Here is a 22,908-nt window from a genome sequence, read left to right on the forward strand (position 1 = left end):
GTAGCTTTGTAACTGTAGAAAAGGGACTCCGTCGTAACCCGAGGACCACTCTGTACGCTATCACGGATCCTAAACGTATACTGTAGCACCACCTATGGGTTGTTTAGGGAACTCTTGAGGGAGCGTTCACTGTTCAGTGCAATACATTGCACATACTACTCGGTCATTTTTGGATCTTTCCTGCAAAAAAGCAAACCAAACCATGAATCTCCACAAAAATGTTGCATATAGCAAGACTTCACGGTTAGCAGCGACGGGGACTCGGGAACGAGTTAGCCGGTTCAGTGACCATCCACCGACTAGGTAATTTTAGATCGATTACCAACAACGTGTTAGGCCACATTCCTTAGAACCAAAACATTACTTATCTATTAACATGTCAATTTAATGTTTAGCTAGCATGATAAAACCACAATGGTATTTTATTTCGGTTGTGTTTGGAGCTTTGTGGTTAAAGCAAACAAGCTTTGCTGCTAGCTTAATGCGAGTTGTATTTAGCCTTGATAAAACGACAAACTGTGTTTAGCCTCGTACATTTGACTAGTTATGTTGTCTTCTAACTTATTTCACCCCCCAAAACGATTAGAGTGCCTGGAAACGTGGTGAACATGCCAATGAAAGCCAAACCCGAGCTTAAAAGTAAAACCACATCTGCTAACATGATGGCAGCCCAACCTCAGACTAGACCAGGTAACAAAACTTTGTTTATTTTCAACTTTATTTTCAAATTAAAAAATGGTGTATTTATGAAGGTTTCAGTTGTAATATTGGAACATTTAGATACACTATCCATCCATCTATTGGTTAAAACAATATACACTGACTCAAGATAACACTTATTTTATTTGACTTTTTAGTGCAACCCACTCCTGTTAGATGGAAGTCTTCATTCAAACCAATCGATGGGGAAAACCCTGAAGATGAATCACAGAAGCAAAGCACTGAAGAAAGGCAAGTTCCACAACACACTTACCGTCAACTGAGTTGTATTTACCACCGTAAAACGTTTGTATTTGGAAATTAGAATGAACCTCAAGGCAATGCTGTATTAAGAAAAATAAGACAACTGTGATCTGTTTTCCTCAAATTACCTTTAGGATAAGAAAATGTAGCTAACACTAGCGGTCATCCTCTGTCGCTTTCAGGACTGAAATGTACGACCCCTTTGACCCAGCAATGGAAGACTTGCCCGATGTCACCTTAGGGGACATTAGCTGCGACTCTCTACCTGGGGATGAAAACCCGCCCAAGAAGGATGACAACGTAGAGTGGCAAAGTTCCCCGCCCGAGCAGAATGACGACATTGAGTGGCAACGTTCCCCGCTCGAGCAGAATGACGACATTGAGTGGCAACGTTCCCCGCCCGAGCAGGATGACAATCTTGAGTGGCAACGTTCCCCGCCCGAGCAGGATGAGTGGCAACGTATGTCTCCGGATAGAGGAGGCCGCAACATTCCCCCGTGGATGTTGGGCCGAGCCTTGGACATACACGACTACAGCTTTGACAGAAGACGCAACGAAATTCCAAGTCACCTTCGGCTGTCTGAGCAACAGTCCTACAACCCGGACTTGAAATCGATTGACCGTCTGAGCTATGAATCGACTCGAATATCTTTCAGCCCCGACAGGCGTTCGGATGGCTCATCTAGTCAACGATATTCTGCGTCTTATACAGAAGACAGGATCAACGGAAAAGAAGAGATGACCAGGGCTGAGTACAGAACCCCGGTACGGTAACGTTAGGGACACAAGCTATGGTAATCAGTCAATATCACCTCAGTGAAGTTGGCAAAGCAGTTTACATGCTCATTACTGCCACCTACAGGACTGGAGAAGACAATTATGACCAAACATGGCCTCATCTGATTTTGTGCTCTGGTTTTTCTGCATTAAACTGCTTATAAGCTGAGCATTGTCCAAACCAACTGTTTCGTTTTCACATTCGCAGATGATCCCACGAGTTAGATTATCCTCGCCCGGGTTGCAGCGGGACTATAAAATTAAGGAGCCCTATGAAGCAGGTGAATATCAGTTTTATATTCGCCCAAGAAATCGACACGTGTTTTAAGTATATTTGATTTAAAAATGTCTTAAGACTCTGTCGTTCAATGTTTTTTTTTTAACTGCTTTGCAGAACTGATGCGCGGGCCACAGATGGCGAGGATAAAAAGGAAAATGAGAAAATCTGTCCAAATGGATCAGTGAGTAACAAAAAAATGTTTCTCCATTGCATGAAGCCAAAGATGTGGCTTGCTTGTAGATTTGATCAATTGTGTCCTACAGGGCTCAGTTGGTTTTACAAAGGAGATTACAATGTTGTCTCTTTGAAGGATAACCATCAACTGTGACCTCTGTGACATTGAAGTAAGCAACGGGCAGGAGCTGGAGAAACATTTACAAAGCAAAATTCACTGGGACACCATGGAGCACATCCAGGAGAAGAATAACTACGATGACCTGACCATTGCCTTTCTGCAGGTTTGAGTTTTTCCCACATAATTTTTAAATATATCTATATATTTTTTTTTAATGTATATATTTGCAGGACGTCATGGTGTATAAAAGCATCAAATGCAGCCGAGCCATTGAACACTGTGCTCTTCAAGGTATAAATTGACTTTGACCGGACTAAAAAGCTTTCTTTCAAAGCCCAACGTGTATGTTTGTAGTAAATACCTGATTTTCTGACCATCAACCAGTTATTTTGTCAGCTCTACAGGAGAAAGACCACATGACAAAGGTGTCATTGTTCCACTGCGCGGCGTGCCAGGTGCTGGTGTCCACGGCGGAGGCGGCCGTACAGAATCACATTACCTCGATGGAACACCTCTCCAACACCAACGTAACTAACGAACATCTTTGGACGCAATCTCTGGATGTTTGCTCAGAAAATGTCGCCGTTTCTTGAAGGAATTTGAGGCGCAACGGAGACAGGCTTCACTCAACAAAGCAGATACCATCATGAAAGAGTTGCGACCTCAGTTTGAAAATTTCATCAAGGTACGTGTTTTGGGCAAAAATGAAGATCATTCAAATTGACTATCTGCGCTCATTTTCTTACTAATGGGTTGTTGTTTTTTTTCGGTCAGGGTTTCAGCCACTTTTGATTGAAAGCGGCCCTCAAAAGATGAACTCGGTGCTATCGGTCACAAGCGAACAAACTTTTGCCACCTTCAGAACCACGTGTGTGGTCTTTCACTGGCTTTTGTACCTGTTAAGGCTCCCAACGTTCTTCGCAGTGGTGACGCAGAATCAGGAGCAACTTCTGGGCTCATTGTCTTGCTCAAGGATACTTGGAAATGGTCACAATAGCCGGGGAATGTCACCGAGCCGTGCCACACAGAGCTTTAGAGCAGGGGTGTCAAACTCCTTTTTTTTCGCGGCCCGCATTGTAGTCAGAACTTTTTTCCGAGACTGTCAACCCAATTAAGTGTATGAGCACCTCATATTATATACAGTAAAATCTACAAAACAAACTGACAAGTCGTTTTCAAATCAGACGAGTAAAAACTGGTCAAATATATATATATTTTTTTAAATGATATTATTAAAAGTGAAGACAATTTGCAATTCTAGTAATGACGCACAAATTTGATGCACAATTTGTCTTCGCGGGCCACATAAAATGATGCGGTGGGCCGTATCTGGCCCCCGGGGCTTGAGTTTGACACCAGTGCTTGAGAGGTTAATCAAGAGATTTATTTTGCTCATCACTTCATAAGTAAAAGTACCAGCAAGGAGAGAAAAGCAATGTGTACATTTTTTCTTTTTTTTTATTTAGACCACAGATGTTTTTAGTCTTGTATTTGTGATACTGTACATTTCAAAATTAATTTAGAAACTGTATATTTCATCATTAAATAGTATAGACAATGCTTTAAGTGTTAGTTTGTTTTTCTTGTTTTTTAAAAATGCGTTTAATTAGTAACAAAGTTACCGAAATGCTTTAACAAAACAAAACAAGGTTCAAGTACATAGGTTCCTGTCACTTTTTTTTTTTTTTCTTTGAATTTCCAGATACTTAAAGTACTCAAATTCTGTGCCATAAAATGTGTTTTAAGGGAGTAGAAAAACCAAGCTTTTTCTTTTTCCTCTTCATATTTTTCAAATTGATACAGTAGCAGTGCTCCCAAATTTTGAGAAAAGCGTGAGGTAAAAGTTGTCTACTGCATGAACCTAAACTGTCCTGTTTGGAAATGTATTCCAAAAAAGGTGGAAGATGTCAAAACAGAAAAAAAAGGGCAATATCCAAAAGAATTGGCGTAACCGATGTTCTTGAAGACCCAACGAGTGTGTACTTTTTTGGCAAGTACTTGTTTGACTAAAAAAAGTGAAAAATGTACATACACATAGAGTTTAGTCCAAGTCTAACAACAAAAGAAAGGTGACTTTTTTTTTCTTCAGGAGGTGTCAAGTGCGGCGGCCGGCTGTGAGCTTTCCGGGTCTGTCTTGACACAAGACGCCAAGTCGGCGGTGGGGAGTGAAGAGACCTCCACCATGGCCAGTCCGGTACGGGGGACACTTGTGTTCATAATGTGTCTCTGTAAATGCTTGATCCAGTCCTCCTGGACAGACAAGGGACCCTGAAAGACCAAGTCGCAGAACCTGGAACCGTAAAAATAAAATCAGCAGCTGCATGGGACAAAGCTTTGTTATTTTGAATCCGAGTATTTCCAAAATACGCTGACCTGCATGTAAGTCTGTACGTTTCCTCTGGAGTTTGTGTTAACGGAAGCACCTTCTTCTTTGAGCTGGGCCTTAAACGCTGCCTTCTCGGTTTACAATCAAACTCTGAATAAATTAGAATAAAAAAAAATATATATATATAAATTAAGATCCCAAATGTTTAGATTGATTTCAAACTGCCTTTTTTGCAACATAATCTAGAATTACCAGGGGGGAAAAAAAAAAAAAAGCCATCAACCTGGATGATGTCACTCAACGTGAGACCTCAGGAATCTTCATGCAAGGGTGAGTTGTTTTATTTTTTATTCTTTTTTGAGATTTTTTTTATAAACTAAACCCATAAATTCAACTTTCTAAAACACAATTCATTTTTGCACTTACCCGTTCCTTCGAGCAAGGCGTTTCTTTTCCGTTTTGCGCACGCACGCAAGTGGTTGGAGAGACTAACGCCGCTGTGGAAAGTTGCGCAGCAGTGGACGCACACCTTCCGGTTGAATTCACCTTTCTCTGCAAAAGGCACATTCAATCCAGACAATTGACTTTTTTTTTTTGGGGCCAAAATGGAAGTGTGGCAAATTTTTCAAGGCCCCGCTTACCTGATATCGGGATTGGCAGCGAAGACGCGACTCTCGGCCCTGAACTTTGTTCAGCGTTTGTAGAAAGTGCAGCCGAGTACCTCGCAACGGGCGCCAATGTTTTGGGTTTGCTGTCTTCCTGGCATTTTCTCTTCTTTAGAATTCCTATCAACGCGGCCGTGTCGGTGAGTGAATCTTGTTCTAACGCCGTCAGCGGCGAGTCCGTTTCCGATAGCGGACACGGAGGCACGGGCGGTTTCACGTCGGCCCACGCGTTGGAGTCTGAATCGTCGAATTCAAAAGCGGATGGCATGAAATAATTGGCTCCGTATTGGAAATGATTTCGTCTTTTTCCCAGAATGTGAACGGCCCTGGTGTACTCCTTCTTGTTGCGCATCAACTCCTTGAGGACGATTAACGGCGATTTGTTCTTTGAATAATGGGCTCGACCGATTTTTTTGAGATGGCCGCGTACGTGATTGGATTGTCCTTTCCTATTGTCAAACATGTCCCCGCATAACGGACAGGAGTGGATGTCTGTCTCGGTGTCCTCAGATTCGGGCGGCAACTCCAGCACTGCAAGAAAACAGCAATCTAAAGTTAAGAGATTTGTTTTGAAATAACATTTCCGAAATGAGGATTACCTTTTTTTATTTTGCGAAAGGCTGCGATCTTCCGTCGAATTTTGGGCCTGTCTTCACAAGCCACTTTCTCAGGAGTCAGAACGTGTCGCGCTGTGTAGGTCAATCCGACCCTGTGAAGATGTCCTCTCACGTGATTGGACAAACCCACTCCAGACTGGAAGACAGCCGGGCAGTATGGACAGTTTTTGCAGTCCAAGTCTAATTTCGGCATTTGGTCCGCAAAGGAGTCGAGCGACGGCGTCTGGCGCGGATCGAAGGTTTCTCGGAACACTTGGGTTTCGATGCGTTCTTCTTTTACGGTGGGCTCATTGTCACGCTCTTCGTTCTTCACTTTCTCAAAGAGCCTCTTTGATGCCTGCAGAGCGCCGCATAGCGCCATTCTCCTGCTATAGGAATAAATTAAATTATGATTTTCTTGACTGACGCCGTTATCAAGATGGTCTTCGACTTTCACTTGGAAAATATCTCTTTTGTCTTCCAGGTCTCCTTGATTTCGTCCAGTTGGGCTTGGAAGAGTTTTTGGCGAGACCAAGCGTGACTCTTGGTCAGACGTGTTGCGGTACGGTGTTGACATCTTTCGTTTTGATGGCGACTTTTTGACGGTTGATTGATAAGGGGCGCTTTTGTTAGGGACTGGTCCCGTGAGGCCGTTTGGAGATTGCATCGTATGGTCCTTGACCGATGTCGCCGAATCTTTATTCCCATTCGCTGCATAGTGTGAGGGTTTCCTCTGCTGCGTGCTCTTCTGTCCCTGTTTTTGTCGGGATAGCAGAACGTTAATGGATTTGTCCAGTTTGGATTCGCTGAGTTTGGACTTGAAACCTCTCTTGAGGTGATGACTTTTGAATAAATCCGAAATGGCGTTTGACTCAGTGGGAGAAGAGACCTCGTCCTTGATGAGGATTTTAGACGTCAACTCTGCGTCTTCCATGGTTGAGAAAGGGGGAATGTAAAGATCCGGAGGAGGCGGAGCCACATCCTTGCCGTACTGCTTTATTTCGTACTCCTTCATTTCGAGCTGGTGGCGACGCCAGAGGTGATTTTTAAAAATGGTTTTGCTAAGAGCTCTATAAGTACAAATATTACAAGAGAAAGTATCGTATTGACTGACCCTGCTTTGCTTTTTGACAACATGTTGCGAGTGCAGGATGATGTGTCGACGTAGTTCGTGCCAACTCGCCGCCCTGAAGTTACATTTGTCACATTTAAAGTTTTTCTTTTCTTTCGCGTGGGTTTTGGCATGTTGAACAAACGTATTGGGGCAGCTCGTTCCAAACGGGCACTGAGGGCAGAAAAGCTTTGCGCCGTTATCCTCGTTTTTACCCTCAGTCCATTTTTTCAGTTTACCGGTTAGCGTTGATCTTTTGTCACGGTGCATGTTAGCGTGCTCGATGAGTACGCTACTGTGACTGAAAGATTCTCCGCATTCTCTGCAGATAAACATCTTTGGTAAATGATTTGGCCCGTCTTCGTGACTTTTCATATGACGCTGCCAAGTAGATCTCTTTTTGAAAACGATCTTGCATTTTATGCACGGGTAAGACGTTTTTCCCTCATCGGAATGGGAATTTAGTGTGAGCGCGACACTCGGGTTGTCATCTTGCGAATGTCTCTCAGGGGCACTGCAGAGGACTTGCTTGATAGCCTTCAAAGTTCCATTGGGATAATTTGGGACGTTCTCCACCTGGGATGTCTGCAATTTGGAGACAGTCCTTGACTGTCTGACATTAAGAGAAATGGAGTCCGCGCGGTCCTCTTTGTCGGATAAAAAATCGGATAATCTGTGAGATAAATCAGAGCGGAGGTCCTCTGAGGGATCCACCATTGTGACCATGTCCATTTTCCGTTTTCTTCTGCCTTGGCTATTTAGAGGATACACTTCCTTTTTAGGCTCGTCACCAGAGCAATCGTTGTGATTCTCCCACGCAAAGTGCATAAACTCACTACGGGGGTCCCAACTTAAATCATCGGATGATTTCTCAGGTGATTCTACATCGAAACCCCAAATTCCAGTCGTGTCGATTTCCTGCACAGTTTTTAACTGAGTTATGCTTTTTTCCTCGTCTTTCTCTACGGTTATACTGTTGACCTCATCGACCCGAGTCGCCTCATGTAAAGACAGTCCGTTTCCCAAGCCAATTGGAGACAACATATCAGTGTTTGACAGAACATCGAGGACACTGGATTGCTTTTGGGAAGCTGTGTAAAAAGAATCATTGCAAGGGGTTGATTCTTCTGTCATTTTCACAGAATCTTGCAGGAGGATGAGGCCACTGATGTCAGCATCTGCATCTTTGTCATCTCCATCAACACCAGCCAGACATGACATTTCAGCTGCCATGACCTAAAAAATAAAAAAAACATTATGATGTTTATCAATCACATCTATAAAATTCCTTGGAGAGTTCAAATGACTGCTGGGAGAGGCATTAGCTCATTACCACGATTTCAAAAGTCAAGGTATCAATAACAGTCTTGCTACGCATAAAGCTGTCAAAATGAATCAACTAATCCACAACTCATCAATTCTCAAATTAAACAAGAATCATTTCAATAACTAGAAAATAGTTATTTTCTTTTTTCGGAGGGACTTCCAAGCAATGCAATATCATTTTTCTAAAGGTCGGAACAGGGAGGTAGTATCTGAACTGAACAGTAATAAATGTGTCATAACAATCGAGTAAGCCACAAGCAAACACGTTCCATCCAAAATTTGTGTTAAATCACATGAATTTGCTTCGCCAAACGTCAGTGAATAGTGTGAAAACCCGAAACTTGCGTCATAATAGTTTATATACAGTAACCGGCTCACAATGCAATTGACATACGTTTCCAGAGCAGCTTGGCTGATTCCCTTTGTTTTGTTTCTTCATATTTAGCTTCATATTTAGCACAACATTCGCTTGTATTGTTGGATGCTGCTTGGCATGAGCTGCAGACCATTTCCAACAAGGCTCCTCCATACCCCCCCCCCCCCCTAAAAAAAGAAAAACCTCATTACCTAGGCTAAACTAGAGCTAATGACAAAACCCTACTCGCCACATTCGACACTCATAGCAACGAAATGCTGGGAGGTAAGAAAAACAAGCGCACATTACCCCTCGATGGAGTAGATGGAGGCTGGAGGCGAAAAATATCGTGCATATGATAATTTCTGACTTTCGTCTTCCATCTACTTCACAGTCGCCATTTTCCGTGGTGGTCTGGTGTGGCACAGATCATTTTTTTTTTTAAACTGGGTAAACGTGAATACTTTTGTCTGCCCTGCGATAAAACCAACAAAGTGACCATTAGTAGTATTTCAAACCGTGAGAAGTGTACAAAGAATCTCCAGATAAAGTGAGTGCCGCGTTTAATTTAGACACGAAATACTACGAATCGGTGCATGCACCCCCCGCGAAACGTACTAATGGTTTGTTCCAAATAGGAGGCATAAAAATGAGATAATGAACCTTTTTGGTGACAGATTTTTAGTAGCTTGATCATGATTAATAAATAGATTTTAATGGAGGGGGGAACATCGGTTTGAAACAGTTCCTTCGTCGTAAATATTAGCTTACAACAGTGTTTCCTAATTAATTAAAACCATTGGATTATGTAAATAAACTTTATTCTCTCATGATGAACCCTGGATGATCTATGTTGTGTGTGTGCAACCCAGCAATATAGTATATTTTAATTTTATTTAACTGCTGTATTGACTTAATCTTCGTTATTCTATTGGTTATATGTACAGTCTTATTATTTGGTCACGTTTAATGCTGGATATCAATAAAATTCCATTATATTGTTAGTACAATTTACGTATTGGGCCTTTCAATTGTAGTCCTAAAGATGCCTGATTTACACCCTCATTGACAAAACCCATTGTATTATTTAATATGCAGAAGATATAGTTAATAAAATTCAACTGCCTTCTCACTAAACACTAAACAACCGAATAATCAGTTGAACGGTGATTTGGAGTTTATCTTATTCAAACCGGCAAGACTGACGACTACTAAAATCTCCGTCAGATTCGGATGATTGTAGCATCAAAAAAAGGTAACCGTTTATGAGCAGAGGTAATCAGAAAATGATAATTTAGGGAAATATATACATTGAATGTTAAGTTTTTAATACAGTTTTCTTCCTTAATGCTTCTAAAATTGATTTAAAATGCTAACTATAGACATTCTGTACTTTTAGCATATTTATTGCTAGCAAGTAGCAACGCTAATTTTCAGTCAGCTCTGAAAATTATCTCCCCTACCCTATCCCCAAAAAGATTATATTAATTAGTTATTATTAGTTGTTAGTATTTATTCATGTATTTTTTTAAATGTAATTTACAATTCAAATTTCCTAATGTCTAATCTGTCTTGGCTCAATCAAAGTTGAAAAGTACTTCACAAATGACCAAGATGTCGGACTCAAATGATTGCATCTTGTCCTTGGACAATCTATTTTTTGAGAAGCCAATCGTCCACAAAGTGTGAGTACAAGAAAGCCTTGAAACATGCTCCCATCTCTTTTATTTAAAATGATATTGTGCCCCTTTGTGGTTGTAATCAACAGAAAGCCGCTAAACCGTGAGGTCAGTCCAAGTCCACGGCAGTTGGAAGCGCCTCAATCTTTTTTCCAGATTCCAGATACTGAGGTTATGCAGGAAGAGGCAGAGTCAATCATTACCCAGTACAGTATGTTTTGTTCTAGATTAGGTTGAATTAATTTTCACTTGACTTCCGTAAACTGCTACCTAGCTGGAAAATTGGAGTCCAACTATCTTTAACTGTGTGACTGACTCACTGCGAGATTACTTTAATAGCCTTGAAAAATGTAACATTTTTCAACTTGTAAACAAATTGGGATAAATTATTTTAGAAGAAATTCACATAATAATTGCTCAGGGCTTTAACAGCTTTTGAATTCACAGGTTTCCAACAAAGACTGTCTGACAATTTCATTGAGGAAGAGAATGAAGAGCTTCAAGACAGCAACAGTACGCTCGATGGCCTTTGGAATTGTCAAAGTTTTCAGGATCTCTGTCATGATCCCCGTCAAAGTAGCATAGAAGCAAAAGATGCCAGTTGGCAAGATACTGATGGAGGAACCACTAACTTGAAGTATTTATCTGTGGATGACAGAAAAGGCCCACCTTTGCAGAGAAGGCAAGTTTCAGTTCATATTTATTTTCACTGCACATTTTGCTTGTGAACTACGCTCTTTTATATTCTTTTTTTTTTTTTTAAGTAACCCTCACACTGGATAGCAGTTACATCTTTTTTGCTATGCTGTTCTCCCGCCCCCAACAGCTTGTTCAAGGTTCCCGTGTCAAAGCGCGGAGGTGACTCGTCAAACGCAAACGACCTCTGTAGCAGTCACACAGCATCCAGACCTCAAACTTTTCCCAGTCCCGTCGCCATGGCAACAGCGCCTCATCCTCCTCTTCAGCCACGAAGGGCGACATTTAGCCAGGCTGCTCCTCCTTCCCCCTTCCAGCCAGCCACCTTCCTACCCCCTCCTCTGGTCTCATCAACAACGAGCAGGCAGAACAAGGGCACAACGAGAGCCTCGGTTGCACCCGCTGTGCCTCAGCCGCTCCACATCCAAGGTGCTGTACTGCGAAAACACACTTAAAAAACACACCTCCAAAGATCACCCCTGCTGATTACTATACATAAGGTTATTGCTAACGACCATGCAAATTTGCATCCATAGCTAGCACAGTGTGCTTTGGGTTGAAATGAGGTGAACCCAAGTGAGCTCTTCTAGTGACTGTCTAGTTGTAGGTAAACATGCTCACCACTAGGTGGTAGAAAAGGGCTGTTTGCAAGTCTTTACCAAAATCTCAAAGCACATTATATTAAAATATCCAATGCATTTTGGGGGAAAAAAAGTGTGTTTATTTTACAGTAAGTTTGAATGTCTGAAATTTGAATGGCTGAATTGTATGCATTGCAGGATCTTCAGGATCTGATGTTTTGCGCTCAGTCGCCGAAATCCGTATCCTTTTTTTCGTTTGCTATTTAAAAGCACAAATTTCAGAGTCGCTGTCAGGTGAAAATAAATGTCTCCTACATTTAACACACTCATGCTAAACATCCAAAGTGTGTCACGTGATGCTCTTTTGGCCATGAAAAAAAAAATGTGAGAGATGGAAAACTTTTAAGGGCCTTTAAATGAAACGTTTTACTCTGAGGTTGTCATAAGTTCCTAACCCACGCTAACAGCAGAAAAATTCAGACGCGTCTTCAGCGAGTTCCCCATTTTTAACTACGTCCAGTCAAAGGCCCTCGATGACGTAAGCATTATTTCAATTGAGTCTTTGTAGCGTTTGAGAGAAGTGCTTTTGATAACGTGGGCATCTCAGATTCTTTACACAGACAAGAACTTTGTGGCATGCGCTCCTACCGGATCTGGTAAAACTGTATTGTTTGAACTGGCCATCATCCACATGTTAATGGAGACCTCAGAGCCTTGGAGAGGCGTCAAAGCTGTATACAGTAAGTGTAGTACATGTGCAGAATTCAGATCAGTGAAATATCTTCATGTCAAAAAGTGATTTTATATATTTGTTTTGTTTTTGCTTGTCAGTGGCCCCCATCAAAGCTCTCTGCAGTCAGTGCTTTGAGAACTGGAGCAAGAAGTTTGGTCCTCTGGGGCTGAGCTGCAAGGAGCTGACAGGCGACACCGAGATTGACGACTTATTTGAAATTATGAACTCCCACATCATCTTGACCACTCCAGTGTGTGACAACAGTGCAGCAGAAAGAAAAAAAGACTGAGTAGAGTATGTCATATAACGATGATTTATTTTTTCCCACCCCAGGAAAAATGGGACAGCATGACAAGAAGGTGGAAGCACAACTCTCTGCTGCAGTTGGTCAGACTCTTCCTTATAGATGAGGTCCGTGTGTGTATGATGTCCATTTTTAGTATCCTACCAAGCATCATTCAAGATGATCTTTTTGTCCACCCAGGTTCATGTAGTGAAGGATGCAACCCGTGGTGCCACTCTCGAAGTGGTAGTTAGCAGGATGAAGGCTATCCACGCTTTCAGAACAATCCAGAGTCGCGAAGCGGGCCTCTCCATGAGGATCGTGGCTGTGTCGGCCACCGTACCTAATATTTCCGATGTAAGGACAGCGTTCTCCGTTGTCTTTTGTAACTCCAGCGGAGCTTGCTTACGACTGCTTTTCTCATCTCCCTGGGTTTAGATTGCCGACTGGTTGTCCAGCGAGAAGGGTCCAGCTACATATCTGGCGTTGGGTGAGATCCACCGCCCTGTGAAACTGAAGAAAGTGGTGCTCGGATTCCCTTGTACCCCAAACCAAACAGAGTTCAAGTTCGACTTGTCTCTCAATTACAAGATGGCCAAAATCATACAGACCTACTCCGACCAGAAGCCTGCTTTAGTGGTGCGTGTCCTCTGAAAATAAAGCGAGCACTTTAGTCTGGTTGAGTTGGTATAGTTCTTGTTCTTCTTCTTCTTTTATAGTTTTGCTCCACCAGAAAAGGAACCCAGCAGTCAGCTGCTGTTTTGGCAAAGGATACACGCTTTATTATGACCACGGAACACAAGCAAAGGTGTACATTTAAAAAAAAAAAAACTTATATATTAGATAAAAACCTTTGGAAGTATGTCAGCTCTTCATCTCCTTGACTTCCAGGTTGATGGAATACGCACAGTCCATTCTGGATTCACAATTGAAAGGTGATCTGTAAATTCACCGGGCCGGCGGATTGATGTTGATAACGTTCTGTTTGGCGTTCAGAGCTGGTGAGAGTGGGAGTCGGTTACCACCACGCGGGACTCGACGCGTCAGACAGAAAAGTCATCGAAAAGGCCTTCGCTCTAGGAGACCTGCCTGTCCTTTGTAAGACTGACTGCACGTCACACGTGATGCTCGATGCAGCATTTATTATGTGATAATTCAATCTTGTAGTTACTACCCGCACTCTGGCCATGGGAGTCAACCTGCCTGCTCACTTGGTGGTGATCAAGTCCACCATGCAGTATGTCGCAGGCTCCTGTGAGGAGTACAGTGATTCGGACCTGCTGCAGATGATTGGCCGGGCTGGAAGACCTCAGGTAGTGTCAGAATGATTTACTCCTTGGAATATTTCCCAAAAATAGAATGGTCGTTGGATCTTCTACTACCTTGCTTTTTTTTTAACGAGTAAATATTCTTGTCTTAGTTTGACACATCTGCCACAGCAGTGATCATGACCAAAATGCAAACCAGAGACAAGCTTATGAAACTCATGAATGGGATGGAGATTATCGAAAGCAGGTATTGAATTTTCTCTGAGTGAAAGACGATACGGCAGTCCTAAAGTCAACCAATTTTTTTTTTTGTGGGGGATAAATTCCTGACAAAATAGGAGATAGAAAATAAGCAATAACAAAATATTTTTTGAAATTTATTTTGAACAGTTTGCACACTCACCTGGTAGAGCACCTGAACGCCGAGATCGTTCTCCAAACCATCAGCGATGTCAACATGGCTCTGGACTGGATACGTTCCACCTTTCTCTACATCCGAGCGCTGAAGAACCCAGAACACTATGGTTAGCTCTCTCACCATAAGGAGGCATCTTTAAAGTTGTTGTTGTCGAATAGCCATTTGTAACTCACCCTTTCAGGATTCTCTGCTAACATAGACAGATGTGGAATTGAAGCAAAACTTCAAGGTAGGTCTATTCTTGGACTGAATTCTTCATGGCCACTCAGGTTCTCACACATCCTCCCACATTCCAAAATGATAATGTGAGTTTCATTGAAGACTACCTGGGACTTTTGGATGATGTGGATACATGGAGATTATTCAAACAGCTTCATAGTATCTTCATCTTTTATTCTTTGTTACTTTGGAGGACTTTTTAAATGTAAAATGATGTCACTCTGCTTCTATTTTAGAACTGTGTCTGAAGAACCTCAACTCTCTGTCTTCTATCAACCTGATCACTATGGATGAAGACATCAATATTAAACCTACAGGTAGTGTCTGATGATGAATTATTTGCAAAGTTCTGTGTACTCAACATGCCCCAAATGTTTTGTTTTGATTCTTTGTGTTTTCAGAGGCTGGCAGGTTGATGGCAAGGTACTGCGTTGCCTTTGATACAATGCTGCAGTACAGCAAAGTATCTGGCACAGAAAACTTGTCGGACGTGGTAGGCAATTACAATTCAACTGCAAAGTTTGTCTTTGCTGGAATTCCCATTCGTTCCAAATATCAATCGGAAATATCTCTTTGTGTAGATTAAGCTGGTGTCGAAGAGCAAAGAGTTCAGTGACATTCAGCTGAGGGTGACTGAGAAGAGGTCCTTGAATACCTTGAACTTGGACAAGAACAGAACGACCATCAGGTCACATACCGGGAAAGAGAAACATTTTTTGTATTTAGACAGGAAGTTTTCACTCGCCACCGACCATATTGTATTTCTCAGGTTTCCGATGGAAGGGAAGATCAAAAGCAATGATATGAAAGTGAACTGGTGGGTATTTTTTTTGTCTCTCTCTCTCTTTAGAATACTTTGAATGGTATTCCAAGTTTGTGCTTTTCTTGCCTTGCAGCTTGATTCAAGCTCAGCTGGGGTCCATCCCAATTCAAGAGTTTGGCCTCACACAGGATACAGCAAGAATATTCAGGATCGGGATGCGCATCAGCAAGTGTACGTCAGCCAAAAAATCTGTTTGTTCTTTCTAAACAAACTTCAACTTGAAATGTGTTTCGACTCCCACCAGGCCTTTCTGAATACCTGAATCAGCATTCCAAAATGGGTTTCAGTATTCTGCTCAACTCTCTGATCCTGGCCAAATGTTTCAGAGCAAAACTTTGGGAGAACTCTCCATATGTTTCCAAACAGCTTGACAAGATAGGTGAGTCCGCCGCGAAAACATGTCGCATCGCAAACAGTCCACGTGAAAAAAACATTTCAAACTGTATTTCAGGCCAAACTCTGTCAACTGCTATGGTGAATGCCGGACTCACCACGTTCAGCAAAATTGAGCAAACCAACCCGAGAGAAATTGAAATGGTCAGTCTGCTTAAAGTCCTTATAGAACATGTTTTGTTTTGTTTTTTTTACAAGATAGTGCTTAATAATTATAATAATCATAATAATTATTCATCATCTAATTAATTATTAATAATAATGATATTCATGTGTTTTGTGCAGGTTCTCAACAGACATCCACCATTTGGAAACCAAATCAAGGAATTTGTCATGCACCTCCCCAAGTATGAGGTCACCTTGGAGCAGGTAAAACGTTTTGCAAAATGGAGATTGCTGTGATGTTTTGAAAGTTTTCGAGTGGCTAGATCCCAATGAGTTTTTTTCACGCCACCGCTGTTTTTGGCAGCTGCCAAGGTACAGCTGCAGTATGGCAGAGATTCTTGTCAAGGTTGGCCTCAAAAACCAAGAAGTGCTACTGAACAAGAGAACGGCTCCGGACAGTCACTATGTTTCTCTAGTCATTGGAGACTCTGACAACAATTGCGTCTTCCAGCAGAAACTCACGTAGGGGATTTTTGACACATTGGAACATAATTTCCCCAAAAAATAACTTTTATCTTTCCCACCCAGTGACCTGTTGCTGTTGAAGTGCAGCAGCTGGTCAAAGAAAATTGAAGTGACAAAGGCCTCGATGGGAGATGAGATCAGTGTTAATCTCATCAGCTCGGAATATGGTGACCTCCTGTTTCATTTGGACTTCATGTTCAAAAGTCTCTACAATTGATAATCAGATTTTTTTAAATTTTGGCTTTGACAGTTGGCCTAGACATCCAGCAGAAGTTCAACGTATTCTACTCGGGAAAACCAAAGTCTGAGACTGCGCCTCTAAAGGGAAACATAACATCTACGGAGCAAGGTACTAAAAACATGGGAATTGGTAAAAATCTAAAACAATAACCTCACCAATTATTGATGAAATGAAGGCAATAAAAGACAGTGCAACCATCTCTGCAAGAATAAGGAGCAGTGCGGCCATGAGTGTTGTAAGTACATTCATCATTCTATGAGTCTGAACATTATTGGCTTTATTAGTATATATCTTTTTTTTTTTTTTTTTTTACTGAGCATGTGTCATCTGCCCCCAAGGTAAAACCGGTGTAACCGTGGTCCGGAAGAAGCCGACAGCCAAAGCTAATTGTTTTTCTTCATATCTGAGCGAGCTAAGAAAAAGATGTGACACACTCCCACCCACTCCAGTCAAGCGACTCAAGGTGAAATAGCAAAAGTGCAATATTTTTCATCATCCTCACTGTGTCTGATGTTTGAGACTAAGATTTGATGCTTGAATTTTGTTTTCTTGTCAGATGAAAATGAAGGAGGACTATTCGGGTGTCAACATGCAGCAGTTTCTATACAATGCTAAGCAACGACACACCTTGTCCAGGTGATCCTGTGAGACAATCATCAATATTCATAAAATTTAGAACCAAGAGGTTTAATTTCACCCGTTATATCTCGCTTGAAGCGATGACGGATACCAGCAAAGTTCTTCCGTTGCAATGATGGATGTGAGCGCAGGCAGTTCCTCGCAGTATGCGCACTATATGGACGACTTTGACAATGGTACCAATATCCGTCCTCAGAATTCTTCACATTCTTGTCATTGTAGTGTTGAGTATTGAGAAAAACATTTACAGGTTTTTTTTTACTTCTGTTCTGTAGCCATACTTTTTTTGTATCTGGTACTCCTTCTTTAGATGATGCCATATTTGTGGACATGCATAAAACAATGGAGAAGCCAGCCCAAGCTAATATCACACCCCGACCAGGTCATACATGTTCAATCTGAATCATAAATGGTCATTTCCACATTTTAGGCCAATAGAGACACCTCTGTGCAAAACTAATACCGTCTCTCATATGTGTTGATTGATGTCCAGCTTCCGTTGGGTGGAGGAATGCCGAATCACATGTTGCTGTGAGTTAAAACCACAAAACGCACACGAGCTCAACCAACACCAGCAACTCCATCTTGCATGTCCTGTTCCACAGAGACCCTGGCAAGTGTCAAACCTAAACACTCGCAGCAACAACGAGACATCGTCCCAAATACCAAGTGTCAGCTTTGACCTCGGAAATGATTGGGATGACTGGAGCGACTTTGACGATGACATGGCGGTTGAAACGTTTCTGACTCAAGCTCAGTCACCCAAATGCAACAAATCAGGTACTCGCTTTTTAGGTTGGCGTTACTGTTGTTCCTGTTGTTGTGTGTGTGTTTTAAATGTTGTTAAAGCACAACAATGACATTCATGTTTGTTTATGCAGCTTATGTGGCTAAATCACCATGTCGCCCCGCGGCCATTGCACTGAGGTAGGTTGGGTACATATACTGCAAATGTAAAATTTGATTTCCAGTAAATATTTAAACTTTTCACTAAGCTTTACTGCAGCTGCAGAGTATTTATCTTGTCACAAATGGGATTATCCATAGCTGAAATTCAGCTCAGGGGGGGAAGTTTAGTTGAATACATTTACTTTGATATTTATTGGTTTATGTTTGTAATTGTGTTTGTTTTTAATTTACATTTTGATTCATTTTTTCCCCCCTCAGGTCAATTTTCCAAAACAAACTCAACATTCCTGAGCCCTCTCCTTTTATTGCTGGACAGCTGTATCAAACAAAGGTATGTGTATGCTAATATACAGACAATACATAACATGGTGATAACTGAAGAGAGTAAACTATCAATTTAAAAAGAAATTACGAAACACTGAATCACATGTATGTGAGAATCGTAGTATGTGTTTTAGTCAGTCATAGTTTTTGTCAGTACACTTCATGATAACGTTGTTTTATTTGAGGAGTGCTACTTCTATTTTCTGTCAATAAATGTCGGAAAACAGTTGTATGCATGTCACTGAAATCTTCATTCTACTCGCCATAAATAAAATTCATGTGTTTGGAAATGATTCATTGTTTCCTTCCTGTGCAGAATGTAGGAATGTACAATCCAGAGATCGCAACAAAGTCACCAGATAGAAAAACAACTTCAAACATTGCAGCCCCACCTCCGCAAATATTCAAATTCTTCTCACCAATGGGTGGATCGCTTGACGCCATTGCAACTGACTGGTAAAGGATCATTTGATAACAAGGCTTCCGATTAATTTATTTTTCCTTGCAAATTTTATGGCATGTATTGTGATTTAACTGAATAGCTGCCTATTTCTCCATCTTCTCAGTGGCAACAGCAAAGAAGAGGAAGCTTTTCTTGGAATTTTTGATGGTATATTTTAAAATTTCTGGATGACAAAATTCCAGAAACGTTGTTGTTCATTTACCAGGTACAATTTAGGGTATTATTTCATTGTTCAGTTGTTTCTTCAGTGCAGTGGCAGTTTGTGTTGAGTATTTAAGGTTAAAAATGTTAAGGTCTGAATTGAAGTTTGTGTTTATTTTTTCTTCTCAAGAAGATAACACTGGTAATGGAATTGCATTGTTTTAATTTCATCATATTTATTACAGTTATTTATTCATTAAACTTATGCCCGAGATAAGACTTATGACAATAAATTCAATTTCAATGAATATATTTTGTTTAGCGTTTTTAATGATCAATCAAGTAAGCAAAAGTAATAGTTATCTTAATGTAAAGGATCGAATTTTTTATATGAATGAGCGTGACTTTGCTTTGTGTACATTATTTTATTAAAAAGCGTAGCCATAACGCAATTCACTGTTCCCACGGGATTTCGTGCCTTATCGCGACATCTTAATGTTGTGACGTCATTTTAGCGGGCAGTTTGTTGGCGGAAAAGAAGTTTATGTCCAGTCGGTCGTCGAAAGTCTGAAACTTTTCTGTTTATTCGGACGAGTTCTGCGTATTCACCGAAGTGAGTTTCGAAAGTGTTTGATACTTTTGTGTTTTCTTTGGATACCATTCGAATCCATGAGGTGAGTTTACCTTTGTTCGGTGTTACTCCCACAGCCTTCTAAATAGCGCTGAAATAATGTTAGTGTTATGTTGAACCCCATTTTTCTCTCTTCCTGATTTTTTAAGATGGATTCTTCGATCATCTGCACTGAAAATGTTGAGACAGACGGTAGTGTCAAGTCCACAAACAAGAAACATATTTCAAGTGAGTTTAAGTGTGTCGCTTTATCCCATTGGCTCGCAAATGTTGACACTGGGAGTTGAAAAACTGTTGAAAACATCGTTGTGCTCACTTTACATGATTTCCTTGCTTTATCGGGGACTAGCTCCTTATTTTCTTTATTTTCTCTTAAGTGATTGGGCAAAATAATATGGGTTACATAAGATAACTTGTTTGGTGTTTTCCTCCAGGGGATGTGGAGTCAGAAATCGAATCCCTCTGCAAGGCTGTTCCTCAACTTGCCAAGACTTTTCGCATCATAGAGAAAATCGGCGAAGGTGGTTATTATACTTTACACTTTCCATTTGCTTTGCACTCATGCGATTATCATTTTCATTTGACTTGTTGATGTATTTTGTAACTTGCACACCAGGAACATTCAGTTCAGTCTACCTTGGTGAGGCTCGGATGCGGGACGGTAGCAGAGAGATGTTTGCCCTCAAACATCTCATTCCTACCAGCCATCCAACTCGCATTGCTGCGGAGCTCCAATGTCTCACTGTTGCTGGGTTCGTTAATTTCAATGTGAACATTCTGGATTCTACTTGTTGCTTGAATCTGGAAACTATATTTTATCCTGTTTAATTTTTCAGGGGCAGAGAAAATGTGATGGGTGTGGAGTATTGCTTCAGGAATGAGGATCATGTTGTGATTGTCATGCCTTATATGGAACATCAAGCAATAGTGGTAAGAAATAGAATAGAATAGAAGTTTGGGGTCAATTTTTTTTTTTTTAACCAAAAAGCAAATTTTTCTTTCAACTCATCTGGTGTGGTCAAAATGTTCCAACCAGGACATCATCGGCTCATTGAGCTTTGAAGAGGTTCGTCTGTACATGTATCATCTGCTGAAGGCACTCAGACACATTCATCAGTTTGGCATAATCCATCGAGACATCAAACCAAACAACTTTCTCTACAACAGAAAGGCCAAGACGTGAGTAGTAACAATGTGGGAAAAAAAAAATCTTTAATTAGACTACAGTTTACCACAAACCAACATGTAGCATTTTATTTGTATCCTTGTTCAGATAAAATGAATAATAACTCCATAAAAATACTAATAAGTGCTCCTTATGCACAGGTTTGCCCTGGTGGACTTCGGCTTGGCTCAGGGAACGTCCAACACTCAAATTGAGCTGCTCAAGGTAGTCAGACAGAGGTTGTCACCGCCGAATGCTGAAAGCTCCAAAAATACACGAGAGAAAGCGCCACCTAGACTCGTCACAACCAACACAGCCCCCACCTCACTACCTCCGCAGCCATCCATGGCTCACCCACCTTTTTCCTCCTCCACCACCTCCTCAGCCACTCGGAAAGCGCTGATGAAAAAAACACGCTTTGTCACAGCCACGGCGGGGGCCTCTACGTCTCGCACAGAAAACACGAAGGTGTCTGCACTGAAATGATCACTTAATTTCCTCGGGCTGGCTAAGCTGACTGTGTTCACTCTCTATCCACTATCATGTGCTGTATATATAGTAATGAGTTCACCATCAGTATTTGCTGTCTGTAGGATTTAGTGGCTTTACGCAAAGCGCCAAGACCCGTGTTTTGCGAGAAGAACCTAAACAGCAGCAATTCAACCGCCGCCGCCACCACTAAACGAGAAATAAAGACACAAGTAAGCCTGTTGCCAATTGTGCCCTCTTTAGGAAATGTTTATCATATTATTGTCCTCTTTTGTTCAGCTGGTAAAACCCGTGAAAAGCGGGGAGCTCTCAAGTCGAAGGTTCCTTTCAGGCCGAGGGGGACCAGCAACTGTCAGAACTCCGAAAACTCATCGAGGTGTTCATCAACCTCTCACTTGTAACTGCTTCCAGACAGAGCGTGTCTGCAATATCTGCCTGTCCAGGTGAAGGGCTTAATGTTTGATGTTTTAGCGTGCTTTTTGGTTTCTAACAATCTTAACGTGACCTGCTCCTCTACAGGAAGCAGCAGGTGGCTCCCAGAGCGGGAACGCCAGGTTTCCGAGCACCGGAGATACTCACCAAATATCCAGACCAAGGAACAGGTGGGTGTCGTGAACAAGATTTAGCAATGGAGTCATAGCAACCAGTTGGGAGTTTACTGTCAAACTCAACATGAATTGTTTGGTCCTGTACTCAGCCATTGATGTGTGGTCAGCCGGAGTCATCTTCCTCTCCCTGCTCAGTGGACGCTACCCGTTCTTCAAAGCCAACGACGATTTGGTGGCTCTCGCTCAGATCATGACTATACGAGGCTCCAGAGAGACCATAAACGCAGCCAAGGCATTCGGTGCGTATCAACGTGATTGTGAAATGGAATTGCGGCTTAACCCGCCACCATCATAATCCTCAATCGCTCATCTAGGCAAGGCGGTGCTGTGTAGTCAAGAACTTCCTCGGCTAGACCTCAGGGTTCTCTGCGAGACGCTCAGAGGACAGAGACCCAATAAAGACGCCAAGCCAATCAGCAAAACCAAACCTGAAACTACGGATGAAGGAGCTCAAAAGCAAACTTGTGAGACTCCACGTCCGCATCCAAAAAGCCGGGATAAAACTCTGAAAGCCTCCTCTCAGCGGGACTGTGTGGTCCATGATGAACGGGGCTGGGACACAGTTCCCGACGAGGCTTACGACCTATTGGACCTTTTACTGGATCTCAACCCGAATAGCAGAATTACAGCAGCACAGGCCCTGGAGCACCCGCTCTTTAAGGACTTGTAAATACCCCCGTCAAGTTTTGGCTTGGATGAACACATTTTCAGGTAAACGTCTGGTCAATGTAGTCCACTCTGCATCAAATCTCATTTGAGAGACTAGTTCAGCTAATTTATTTAAGAAAACCTGTCTGTTTTAAGGGACTTTGCTCATAAAAAGAAAAATAAACTGTATGTGTTATCCTGTGTGCGCAGCGGACATACATTTTGACACAGAT

General features: G+C 41.7%; 4 protein-coding genes and 1 long non-coding RNA gene across 11 annotated transcripts; 3 read left to right on the forward strand and 2 right to left on the reverse strand.

Annotated features, from left to right (window-relative positions):
- The first annotated feature begins 67 nt into the window (after positions 1-67).
- LOC147046230 (uncharacterized) lies at positions 68-4,527 on the forward strand. The gene is made up of 11 exons (XM_085929332.1): positions 68-303; positions 587-690; positions 858-951; positions 1,146-1,728; positions 1,949-2,021; positions 2,135-2,201; positions 2,331-2,478; positions 2,546-2,606; positions 2,712-2,842; positions 2,911-3,000; positions 3,090-4,527. The coding sequence occupies exons 1-11, from the start codon at positions 203-205 to the stop codon at positions 3,105-3,107; spliced, it is 1,470 nt and encodes a 489-aa protein (XP_085785458.1). The 5' UTR covers positions 68-202; the 3' UTR covers positions 3,108-4,527.
- znf644a (zinc finger protein 644a) lies at positions 3,558-9,262 on the reverse strand. Of its 2 annotated transcripts, none has more exons than XM_085929324.1 (6): positions 9,004-9,262; positions 5,906-8,249; positions 5,283-5,837; positions 5,068-5,193; positions 4,689-4,791; positions 3,558-4,605 (listed from the first exon to the last, which is right to left on the reverse strand). In XM_085929324.1, exons 2-6 carry the CDS (start codon positions 8,244-8,246, stop codon positions 4,401-4,403), a joined length of 3,330 nt encoding a protein of 1,109 aa, XP_085785450.1. In that variant the 5' UTR covers positions 8,247-8,249; positions 9,004-9,262; the 3' UTR covers positions 3,558-4,400. The 2 variants fall into 2 exon arrangements, with proteins under 2 accessions (XP_085785450.1, XP_085785449.1); XM_085929323.1 differs by having other exon boundaries at positions 8,999-9,262.
- On the forward strand, positions 8,733-19,442 carry hfm1 (helicase for meiosis 1). 3 transcript variants are annotated; one of them, XM_085929322.1, is made up of 41 exons: positions 8,733-8,979; positions 10,282-10,379; positions 10,463-10,584; positions 10,821-11,055; positions 11,200-11,498; positions 11,849-11,890; positions 12,118-12,188; positions 12,258-12,390; positions 12,482-12,633; positions 12,717-12,794; positions 12,868-13,023; positions 13,105-13,305; positions 13,386-13,474; positions 13,558-13,601; positions 13,663-13,764; positions 13,834-13,979; positions 14,087-14,181; positions 14,325-14,458; positions 14,534-14,581; positions 14,808-14,888; positions 14,973-15,064; positions 15,153-15,259; positions 15,341-15,388; positions 15,468-15,565; positions 15,639-15,773; positions 15,846-15,931; positions 16,073-16,156; positions 16,257-16,414; positions 16,481-16,584; positions 16,668-16,766; positions 16,834-16,893; positions 16,997-17,121; positions 17,215-17,294; positions 17,376-17,473; positions 17,608-17,679; positions 17,791-17,828; positions 17,903-18,077; positions 18,179-18,224; positions 18,465-18,537; positions 18,847-18,986; positions 19,097-19,442. In XM_085929322.1, exons 1-41 carry the CDS (start codon positions 8,926-8,928, stop codon positions 19,149-19,151), a joined length of 4,353 nt encoding a protein of 1,450 aa, XP_085785448.1. In that variant the 5' UTR covers positions 8,733-8,925; the 3' UTR covers positions 19,152-19,442. The 3 variants fall into 3 exon arrangements, with proteins under 3 accessions (XP_085785448.1, XP_085785446.1, XP_085785447.1); XM_085929320.1 differs by having other exon boundaries at positions 8,741-8,979; positions 15,153-15,388; XM_085929321.1 differs by lacking the exon at positions 8,733-8,979 and adding an exon at positions 9,434-9,949 and having other exon boundaries at positions 15,153-15,388.
- LOC147046233 (uncharacterized) lies at positions 12,488-14,728 on the reverse strand. Of its 2 annotated transcripts, XR_015068132.1 has the most exons (5): positions 14,526-14,728; positions 14,338-14,436; positions 13,518-13,664; positions 13,278-13,422; positions 12,488-13,179 (listed from the first exon to the last, which is right to left on the reverse strand). It is a non-coding gene; the product is annotated as an uncharacterized LOC147046233 (long non-coding RNA). The 2 variants fall into 2 exon arrangements; XR_015068131.1 differs by having other exon boundaries at positions 12,488-13,422.
- A 131-nt stretch (positions 19,443-19,573) lies between the features above and the next one.
- Positions 19,574-22,859, forward strand: cdc7 (cell division cycle 7 homolog (S. cerevisiae)). Of its 3 annotated transcripts, XM_085929330.1 has the most exons (13): positions 19,574-19,808; positions 19,915-19,993; positions 20,200-20,286; positions 20,382-20,517; positions 20,602-20,695; positions 20,802-20,944; positions 21,092-21,155; positions 21,270-21,398; positions 21,524-21,631; positions 21,699-21,862; positions 21,939-22,021; positions 22,117-22,266; positions 22,342-22,859. In XM_085929330.1, exons 2-13 carry the CDS (start codon positions 19,915-19,917, stop codon positions 22,695-22,697), a joined length of 1,593 nt encoding a protein of 530 aa, XP_085785456.1. In that variant the 5' UTR covers positions 19,574-19,808; the 3' UTR covers positions 22,698-22,859. The 3 variants fall into 3 exon arrangements, with proteins under 3 accessions (XP_085785456.1, XP_085785455.1, XP_085785457.1); XM_085929329.1 differs by having other exon boundaries at positions 21,092-21,398; XM_085929331.1 differs by lacking the exon at positions 21,270-21,398.
- Positions 22,860-22,908: the final 49 nt, after the last annotated feature.

The sequence above is a fragment of the Syngnathus leptorhynchus genome, chromosome 14 (genome assembly GCF_054491065.1).
Source record: "Syngnathus leptorhynchus isolate UIUO chromosome 14, UIUO_Slep, whole genome shotgun sequence".
NCBI classification, from domain to species: Eukaryota; Metazoa; Chordata; class Actinopteri; order Syngnathiformes; family Syngnathidae; genus Syngnathus; species Syngnathus leptorhynchus.